General features: G+C 39.8%; 1 protein-coding gene and 1 long non-coding RNA gene across 3 annotated transcripts in view; both read right to left on the reverse strand.

The window, feature by feature from the left end:
• The window catches only part of palm2akap2 (PALM2 and AKAP2 fusion), a 95,145-nt gene extending 92,457 nt beyond the window's left edge, over positions 1-2,688 (reverse strand). For both annotated transcript variants that reach the window (XM_084383276.1, XM_084383275.1), the window contains exon 1: positions 2,559-2,688. In XM_084383276.1, coding sequence (XP_084239402.1) covers positions 2,559-2,602 — 44 coding nt within the window. In that variant the 5' untranslated portion in view covers positions 2,603-2,688. The remainder of the gene's footprint in view (positions 1-2,558) is intronic.
• Positions 2,689-2,713: 25 nt separating this feature from the next.
• Positions 2,714-4,846, reverse strand: LOC311275080. The gene is made up of 3 exons (XR_014624816.1): positions 4,744-4,846; positions 4,142-4,181; positions 2,714-2,880 (listed from the first exon to the last, which is right to left on the reverse strand). It is a non-coding gene; the product is annotated as an uncharacterized lncRNA (long non-coding RNA).
• Between the last annotated feature and the right edge of the window lie 5,862 nt (positions 4,847-10,708).

Consider the following 10,708-nt stretch of genomic DNA (forward strand, 5'->3'; position numbering starts at 1 on the left):
GAATTTCTGCATTTTGTTGTTTAGCAGCCACCCGAATCCCTCCACCAAAAGTAGCTTCAGTGGAACATAACACTGTACACCCACAAAGCTTTGAATGTTTAAGAACAACTCCCACTCTGCTGTTCTCACTACAGTATCACTGTCACTACTTCTCTCCACACCGATTCATATAGCAGCTGATCGCAGCACATTCAGGTGCAACAAAAATGATTTTACAGACTTTGTCCTTTCATCTCGCTGAGACTCAGAAAGAGCCAGTGAACTCAGCTGTTTGATGATTTGCAAAGCTTTGGATTTTAAAGTACCTTTTTTTACGGAGGCTTTGTCCAGATGTAATATAAGTGAAGTATTCATTTGAGTAGGAAAGGTAAGTTTACCCAAGATACATCTACCAAATGTAAGTCCTCATAGTTGAAAAAGAAGGGAAAAAAAGCATTTAAAAAATATGCATAAAAATCTTGTTTATTTCTTGATAACTGGTTACTTTATATCGTTATCGCAAGAAAATAAAAGGCCAATTTTTTGACATAACAAGATAATGATTGGGTGGGTTTGGGAGTTTCAAAGCAAACCATATCAACTTTTTATGATCTTTAACCAGTTGATTTTCTTCCTGTGATTTGATGTGAGGGTATTTGAGCTATGGCTAGTTATTGTATAAGATAGTCTTATATACAGTGGTCAACTGAAAACAGATGCGTTGTTTATTGTTATGTAACAGTAATGGTGTACGATTAAAAGTAATTGCACCAGACTTAGCTAACAACTAATTTGCATTTGTTCTCCAGTTACTATCCAATAGGCTACACACACAAAAATTGCATAGGGGAACTGGAATAGAAACTTAAGTATGTAGTAAGATTGAAGTACAGTCTGATGTGTTGATCAATACTGGGTACTTCATGATCTGACCTTGCCAGCTTATAACAGTTGCTAAAGTTAAGGAGCCATCTAAGTATACTTGCATGGTACCCCTGATCTCCGATGAACATTATGATTAATAAGAGGAAATTAACTTTTGTATTCTCGTAATAACGGGTTGATTGTCTTGTTCTTTTGAGATAACAAAGCTCCCATTCTCAGGATGACATGATCTCACCTTTGCGCAGTCTTCCTTCAGTTGGTGTTTCAGTCATTTTGTATGACACTCTGCTGCACTAGGGCAAGGGAAATAGTTTTTTTGTCTGTCTTTCAGGGCCCTGCCATCTTTTAATGCAAAATTCTGTGATGGTGACACTTCCAGTTAGCTGTGTCAATTAATCTTGAATCTTGTAAATTGACAAATCACTTCCAGTCCATTTATGTGGTTGAGACGTCGATAAACAACTTTCCAATATTGTACCATCTTAAAATTAGTTTCTCCCGCGGTAGCAAGTACCAGCAGAAAACTCTTGGGTAAAGCAACAAAATGTAACTTCAGGGAGAAAGATGGTTGATATTTTGAGTGTCATTCCAAGGTCGTCAAATACTGATGCTGGGGATGAGACCCTAAAATCAACCATCTTTCTCCATTTGGCTGCTTTTTGTTCAACTGGGCTTACTGCACTTTTAATATTGACTAACTCTAACAACATCACTGCCGCTTGATGTGTGGGGAAAACTTACTAGCCTGGTACCAGGACTATAAACAACCCATAATGCAACTCTCTTTCAAAGCAACAGGCCCATTATGTAACATCAGATCTGGTACTGGCTCTATATAAAGACAATACACATGTGGATGTTTTGTCTTTGAATATGAAAAAAAGAAACATTTTTCACAGAAATTGTTATATTTGGGGCAAATGGGTATTTTTCTTATTTTCTTAAAATTCTATATTTGTCTGGCAATGCAGCTGACAGGTCAGATTGATTTGAAAATCTGCTGATACTGCTCCTCTCTAGTACTTGTGGGACACATCACCAAAGACTTGACAGTTTGCATCTGAGCAGCAATTCCAAAAAGCTCCCAAGATTCCTAACACACCACCAGTATTTGCTTGATATTTGTCTTGCTGTGATTTTACGACTGCGGGTGTATTGGATATTTTTTCAGGTTGATTCTTCATTTTCAGGTTCTGGCACACACATCACACACAGGAGAAGAGGTCTGCAGCATGGCGGACTGTGCTGACACACAGAGGCTGGACTGAGCCTGCAGCAACCACATTGACTATTCTGAAACATGCCACATTACACACACTCTGGTACACATTCACACATATTGTATCAGAGGACTATCTGAGTGAGAGGCTGCAGGAGTGCAGGACTGGTTTTGCAGAAACAGTGACAGAAAGAGGGGAATAGAGTGAAGCCATGAAGGGGTGATGTGCAGAAAGCAGAGAGGTTTGCAGAGAGAGTGTGAGGGTGTGTGAAGAAAAGGAGAGGGAGGAGTGTACACGGTGTACAGCGTGTCTCCTCGCCAGTCATGACTGAGCAGCAGCCTCACCATGACGGAGCTCCCGTTCCCATGACAACCCAGCCTGTCAGATGGAGGGGAGAGAGGTGGAGGGATGCAGGCAAGGACAGCAGAGATGGAGACAGAGATAGATAGGAAAATACAAAGATCATCTACTCACGGTGCCGTTGCAGTGCCGTTCCTCTGCAAAGGTGTGTCTGACATGGCTGCAACACCCTCCGCTCTCCTTCCCCTGCTCCTCTTCCTCGTCCTCCTCTCCTTCCCCCGTCCTCTGGTGTCCTTTTGACAGAGTTGTGTCCTCCTCTTCCTCCTCTCCTCCTCCTCCCTCCCACCTCCTCCTTGTCTTCTCCTCCTCCTCCTCCTCCTTCTTCTTTCCTCCTGCCTTTTCGGTGTGCGCTAGTCACGCCAGAATGTGTCAGAGCAGCTGCTGCTGCCGTTGCCGCTCCTGCATCGCCCTGCTCTGCCGGCAGGAGGGGATGGGTCTAAGCATGTGTGAGAGAAATAGAGAAAGAGTCGTCACTTGTGTATTTGTAGGTATAAATGTGCAGGTGATGCTGTCAATGAGTGAGAGAGAGAGAGAAATAATCTAGGAGCAAGTGTGATAGATGGAGATGAGAGAGGGGGCAGGATGGAGAGCAGAGGATAGAGAGAGAAGAGACAGGAGAGAGAAAGAGAGCCTTAGGGGAGTTACAGTATAATGAAAGGAGTGGCCAACCTGCCTTATTCCGGCTGCTACCCTGAGAGCAACCTTTCCCCCTCTGAGACTGAGGAGGGATTTCTTTTAAAGAGGCAGATAGGATACTCAAAAACTCAAAAAAAAAAAAAAAAGAATCTTCTTTAAGTAGGCTCCAGTGTCCTGCAACCCTACACAGGACAAATGTTTACGTAAAATAGATGCATATTTTGATGAATAAGACTGGTTGATACTGAGCAGGATTTGTCAGCTATAAAGGAAGTCGGCACACTGATATGCGGGAAAACAATCTGGACAACCAAAACACATACCATCTAAGTCCCTTACAATTCTAATTCAATTGTCACGACATACGAGAACTAGGGCATGTCACTGTGGACAGACATTATCTTACAACTGAGCCGCAGTTTAGGGATTCAAATCCTCCACATCCAGATCCAGGCGGGTTGGAGCTGTCGCGTTAATATGAGGCAATGCCTGATTTTTACAGCTGGATTCACACAAATCTGAGCGTAATCTCTGAAGAGTGTTGAGTGTTGCAGATTACAGGTGTTTCCATTCAGGTTTCTGTCAGATCAAACTACAGGATCACATTCAGTCTGGTTCCGAGCCGAGTCATACAATAATGCTTATAGGGCTGCAACTAATGAGTATTTACATTGTCGATTAATCTGCCAATTTTTATGATTTATCGCTCAATTGTTTTGCATAGAAAATGGCAACTGTGAAAAAAGCTCTCGACAATTTCCAAGAACCCAAAGTCATCTCTTCAGACTACTTCTTCCGTCCAAGACCCAAAGAAAATCATAAGTGACAAAGAAGAGCAGCAAATCACTATATTAAATAATCTGAAACCAACAAATATGTGACAAATGTTGGATTAAAAACGGCTAAACTGATTAATCGATTATCAAAATAGTTGGTAATCTGATGAATTGCCTCTAGTTATGTCACTCAGTGGCTAAATTGCATTGTAAACCAAATAACCGGAGTATGAAATGAAGATTTGAGACATGGTTGAGAGGCCATTTACTTCTTCCTTTACTCACATTGCATGCATTAACAGCTGAGTATATCTTGGTGTGGTTTCTATAAAGAAAAGAATAACAAAATACACAGTAAATAATAGTTATACATTAACCTCATATGTTCAGCAATATGTATAATATTACAAAGTTGTTGCTAATGTTAACATTAAACTTACTATTACGTATATTTGCGTTAAATTCTCCTACTGTCTAACAATTTGGATGCTTTTATTGTGAAAACTGACAGTCACACTACATCCTAACACACAGTAACTTCCTGTCACGAAGTTAGCAAAGCTTCGGTAACGATGCAGACAACAACTGTTCACACTATCACTTTCGTATTTTTGAACCCAGCAATAAGCACATGACTGTATTAACAACAGGAAATAAAGGTTCGAACATGTTTTGAACTCTACATGATTTGTAACTTTCGTGCAGGGTCATGTGAGGGCCATAAACTAGCGTGTAGGTAACGGGAAACAGGGTAATTAGCATAATGCTAATTGCGGGCTAGCATTTAAGCTCCAAACTCTCGTCCACTTCGACTTTGACAGAAGTTATCAGTAGCGCAATGAAAACACAAGGAAATAAAATATCACAGTTAGCAGATAAATACTCACCCGTTTTTCATTCACGCACAGATAACTTGTACTAAAGCTATGGCACTGCACAACTGTACAGTAGTCACCACTTCACCAACACTGACAGACGCTGCTCGTTACACTGACGCAAGACGCATGTCACTCTGCTGCATATCAGCAGCACGTGGGGTGGCGCCCCCAGCTAGCTTAACAGCAGCAAATAAACAAGTTGGGCCTCACAGTATACTGATCATAGAAGCTAATTAAGACAAGCATTTAACTTTAGATATTTAAAACATCCTTCTACAAAAACAACTGAATAGGTCCATTGCCATCGACTCCCAAAACAACATGACCTCAGCGTAACAGCAACAGTTGTACCGGACATCTCATTGTACATTTGCAGTTTGGTTAGCCTTAACCACTTGGTTAGGTTTAGGAAAACATTGTGGTTTCGGTAAGCTTCTTCTGTAACTTCAGTTACAAACGTAGCCTACCTATGTTACGTAACTCACGCAAGTAACTAATTTAAGTTACACTACAAGCATGATGTAACTTTACCACGTTAGTAAGTTAAACAAAATCACTGTCGACTAGCTGGTTTTAGACTGGGCATGACCCGTGGCCTCCTGACTGAAAGTTGGTGCTGGTTTAACCCAACCGTCCATGTCTGATCTCCTCCCTGGGCTGATTTGTTGCTGTTAATAATTTTTCTCCTTACTTCCTCCTTTACTGCCTTTACACTCACTATCATTACGTATTCATTTATACTTACTTTAGCTGCATAACAACAACCATAAATATGTGTCTAATAATAATAAACTGCTTCCATAGTAGACCTATGTAGTCATTATTCTGATGAGGGCAGGTTGGAGATATTGTCTTTTTTATTTAACGCATTTTTCTTCCTTTTCAAAACCTGGCACCTACATTACCCACAATGCAACATCACTCACTGAGTTACATCCCTGGAAGCAATCTGTCAGATTAGATGCAGCTTCTTCTGGAGCCACAATAGGCTTTATACTACTTTTCCCACATAGCAGTAGGGCTCCTCAAGAGTTACCCTTTAAGTATGAACAGTAATATGTTTGTGGTTGCAGTTTGAGCTGGAGTGAATGCTTGTCGTAACATGATAGTGACTGTTTTCAAAGTTGGGATACGGAAGACTGCTGTTTGTACACCGCAAAACAGAAATAAAGAGGATAATCATCAAAGCAACACCAGTCAAACTGCATAAAGATGTTGACTGTGTCAAGGAAGACAGTGTGGAAAATTATGAAAGTACAGCCAAAAAGAAACAGCTGTCACAATCTAAGCAAAACAGACAGAACAGACATTTACAGTAGAGAGCTGGCTGATGGTATTTTGGCACGCCACCTCCTTCCTTAACAAACACCTCCTTCTCCTCTGATGCTCGATGAGACATGAATCCAGCTGCTACTGTGAGTGCTACTGCTACACTAAGAACCGTTTAGTCTGAGGGGCCTTGCTTCAGATATTTATCCAGCACACTTTTTATTGGGTCTATAACCTGCTGGCGGAGTACTTAGCAGCTGTAACTGGAGGGCAGAGGGAAATCTCAACTTTTTGTTTCTGTAGGTAGCTTCTGTCCGTCCTTCTCCATCTCTTTTCCCACCTTTTCTATCTCATCTATTTCTATCTATTCCTGTTTTTCATCCTAGCTTCTGTTCCATTTCTCCTTCTTTCCTTTTCTCCCTCTCTTTTCCTTCCCTGCTTTTATCTCCTCTTTCCTCTATAGCTGTAAATTGTTGTCCTACCCATAAATTGCAGCCTACAGATAAGGGCCGCAACGATTAATCCATTAGTTGTCGACTATTAAATTAACCCTCAACCATTTTGATAATCAATTAATGGATTTGAGTTAGTATTAAGTAAAAACAAAGGTCAAAATGCCCAGATTCATCTTATTAATGTAAATACTTTCTGGTTTCTTCACTTCTCTCTGAAAGCAACCTGAATATCTTTGGGTTGTGGACAAAAGGAGATGTAATTTTTCAACATTTTCTGACATTTCATAGACCAAGCAACTAATTGATTGATTGAGAAAATAATGGACCGATTAATCACCATAAAAAAAAAGAAGAAATTATTTGTTTCAGCCCTACTACTATAGATTAAGGTCTGATGTGAAGCCTTGGCATGTGTAATTGTAAGTGAAACAGCGGTCCAACACTAACAGTGCTTTAAATATTTATACATTCATTAGATTAATCAGGCATTGTCTTTATTTTGAAAAACAAAAACCTGAAGCAATTACACTGAACGTGTACAGAATAGGTGGAAGGGTAAAAAGCAGGGGAAACAGAATTTCCATAGTGTGTTTAATAAAAGGAGCCAAATGAGCTCTAAAGAAAGGATGTCTCAATATTACCCACAAACCCTGCTGAATTTCTCAGTGTTTCTTGTTTTTGTACCAGCGGTAGAGTCGACAACATGTCATTCCCAGGCTCAGAGCACACAGTGAAGGTCACATCTCTTAAAGTGCTAAGACATTTCACATTCCCGCCTGTCACACATTTAGATGTTTACACTCGCAGGAGACTTGTTTCTTCCTAACTTATCTTCCTTCTCTCTCCTTCTCTGCCTCTCTTTCTCCGCCTGACGCTTCACGTTGAGCCCCTGGTTATCATATTGTGCGGTATGCCAGTTATTCTGAGGCTCCTCTTCAAGTTAAGGTAGTGACCTTAAATGGACATTGTACATGCGCCCTCTGCCCTTCACACTCTCTCACAGACACGCACCAGACTCACTTACTCCCACCCTGCCAGCTGTGTGGTATGTGAGAGTTGTCAGTGTGTCTACCATCGATCATTATTGCTAAGTGAGGGCACCCTGTAGCTTACAGTAAATACATAAATTACAAAAATGAAGGGGGGATATGACAACAGAGATTCAAATACTGTAATAGGAAACTGTTTAAGCTTCCTCCAGACAAGGTCTAATAATGTTCCAAGATTAAACGAGTCCATCAGGCCTATCATCGTCTTGGAGAATCAAAAACAGCCTATTTGATTGATTCCATCAAGTCCTTATGCCTTTAGCTCATTAAACGCACAACAACACAACAACAACAAATGAGCCGGCCAGCTCTGGAGGAATAAACACCCAGACTCACACTGGATTCTGCTCTGACTGAGGGCTGTTTACTGGCAGTAGGACATCTCAACTTACTTTTGCAACTTTTGGGGAAAGTGGATTTATCTTCAGTCCTGTTTATCAAACCGACTGCAGCAACAGAGAGGACCCCCATTGTCGGGTATTTATGTTCTAATGTAATGTTGACTGCTGACTGGAACTGGAGGAAAAACTTACTTTACTTCATGAATATTATGTTACAAATAGGAGAGGTGGAAAAAAGAGAGAGAACCTGATCTCTAGTGAGTGCTGAGTTCATTAAGAGGATGACCAGAATTCAATCACTTAAATGTTGGAAAAATTTGAGATAATGTCAGTATTCAACTCAACAAGATATATAACAAAGGTCCAGTGTTTTTTTGACATTATAATACAGAATTCTTACAGATAATATCTTTTAAATGATTCACCTGGCTGATAGGGAGGCCAGTGCTAGAGTACTATGAGCAATTTTTGGTTGGGCAGTGGCCATTTTCACACCTAGTTTACAAGATACTAGACTAGGTTTAACATCTATCTAAATGGGACAATACCATACAAGAAGTGCATCAGTGTACCCTCTACAACACATGGATAGTATATGAGTATATTTATTTCATTATAAATAAATGCATTAGACATTCTAGTATTATTTGTACGTGCTGCATCCCTTTGTGTTGTATTATCGGTGCACCCATGTCACATTCCTATTGTGATTTATTTGGAAGTTGGTGTCAGCAGCAGCAGAATGCAACAACCTGAGCCAGTGCCTCCCAGGCAGTAGCTCCCATGAGTTGAAAACAAGTTTCTCTTGTTTTCGACTGTATGTCAATGCCGTCAGAAGGTAACAATTTCACAATCGATTTGATTTGCAGATCGGATAAATATTCCAACTCTTTCAGCCCAAACTGTGTTTCCAACTTGCTTGCTCAACATGTTTGATGTTGTGCTGCTGCCAAAGCACAAACTGGTTTTAAGGGGGTTTTTCTGCACACAGTGAATAAAAAATTAGTCTGAAATTGTAGATTATTGAAAATTGGACTAACTTTGAAGATGAGGAGGGATGACTGTGTAATGATCGTCTAAAATTTGCCCCCAAAGCCGTTCCCAACTCTCTCACACCTGTACATTTAAATCAACTTCAAGCTGGTTATGTATCATCGTTCATTGCACCTCAAGGGACTACAGTCATATAGTCTGTCATGCAATATTACACATACTATACAGTATGTGTAATCCAGTATGATGTTGGTGGTGGTGGTTAATGTCTGTTGAAAGTATGGAGTATACCGCCATCTTGTGGATTTATTGAGCTATCTGAAAATATCTGACTTGAGCAGCTGCATTGGGCAGAAAGCAACGTCTAAAGGATCATAATCAAATTATTAAACATATGGGGTGTGATTCCTGCAGCAATATGAAACTTGTCCAACATACTCCACTATTACTTTATAATACTGAATTGAGTGTTATGGTTGTTTATGTTGTTTATGTTGTCCTGTTAAATACTGTTTCCTTTTAGCTCAAGAATACTAAAATAGTGATATGAAAAAAATGTGTTCAAATGTTTTACAAGTAAAATAATGCACGTCATGTATGCAACAATGCACAATGAATACAGTGGGTGCACCGCCAGAAGACATCCATTAGAGGGCACTGCTTGTCAGAATGTAAAGGAGAGGCAACGTTTTCTAATGAAAGTATTTAACTTTCGAAGGCTTTCAGAGCATCACTTCAATTTTGAGCCATGATCTCTTTCAAGATTTATTACTTTTGTGATTTTTTTATGTATACCTTTACTGATGCCATAGCAAAGTGTCGTACACTGTTAATGTAAAGGGAAGGGGATGTTAGTGGAGGCAGCGCTGAACTGAGACTTAAAGAGCATAGAGCTAAACAACTAACAGCTGCTCGTCAGTTTTGTCATGAAAATCGATGTTCTCAGTCAAATGTGAGGTTCAATTAGTTCTGCAGGATGTCTGTACCCTTACAGCAGTACTGTGGTGTAAGATCCCTGTATGTTTAAGCAGATAGACAGACTGACAGGCACAAAAAACTTTTAAAAAAATAGACAGAGAGCGAGCTGGTGATGCTTCATGCTCCGGTGGGTTTTGGTTGTTGATCCAGAAAGTCTGTCAGCTTAGATAAACCAGCGACACCACAGGAACCACAACTGGGATTTACTCTGACCCACTTCAAAAGTGCTCCACACTGTTCTACTACAGCACATATCTGACATCTTACACTGGGGGCAAAAAAGAGCTCTAAATAAGTCAGAGAGTTTTGATATGTGGTAACCCTTCAGACAACTTACTGTGTTTTTTGTTTTACAATACTAAACATTTAGTAATACATTATTCAGGTCATCTAGTTCAGATAGCCCAAAAATCTTCTTCTTCTTCTTCTTCTTCTTCTTCTTCTTCTTCTTCTTCTTCTTCTTCACTGACATGAAGAAATGAATTGTGGACCACAGCTTATTTTTGAGTGTTAGTGGTAAAGAAAGTTGTGTTTGTGGTGACCAAAACAGGTATTTTAGGTCAAAATATGAACTTTTGCTGACCCTAACCAAATGTTTTTTGTGCCTAAACCTAACCAGAGCATAGGTACAGCGTAAAGTTGCAACATATCCAGGATTTACAGAGGCTTACATTGCTACGATTTATTCTATTTGTTGGTTTCTTTTGTGATGCGTCTTTTGAGTATTTTGAAAAGCTCTACATAAGTTAAATATATTATTATTATTATTATTATTATTCAGTGATTGGTTTGGAAATCTAGAAATAAGTACAAAATAAAAGTATAGTAAGTGAAAATACAAAGAGTTGTATGTTATGAGTCGATTTGTTTGTTTGGATGTAACCTTTCA

This window comes from Pagrus pagrus, assembly GCF_965226575.1.
Source record: "Pagrus pagrus genome assembly, chromosome: 19".
Lineage (NCBI taxonomy): Eukaryota > Metazoa > Chordata > Actinopteri > Spariformes > Sparidae > Pagrus > Pagrus pagrus.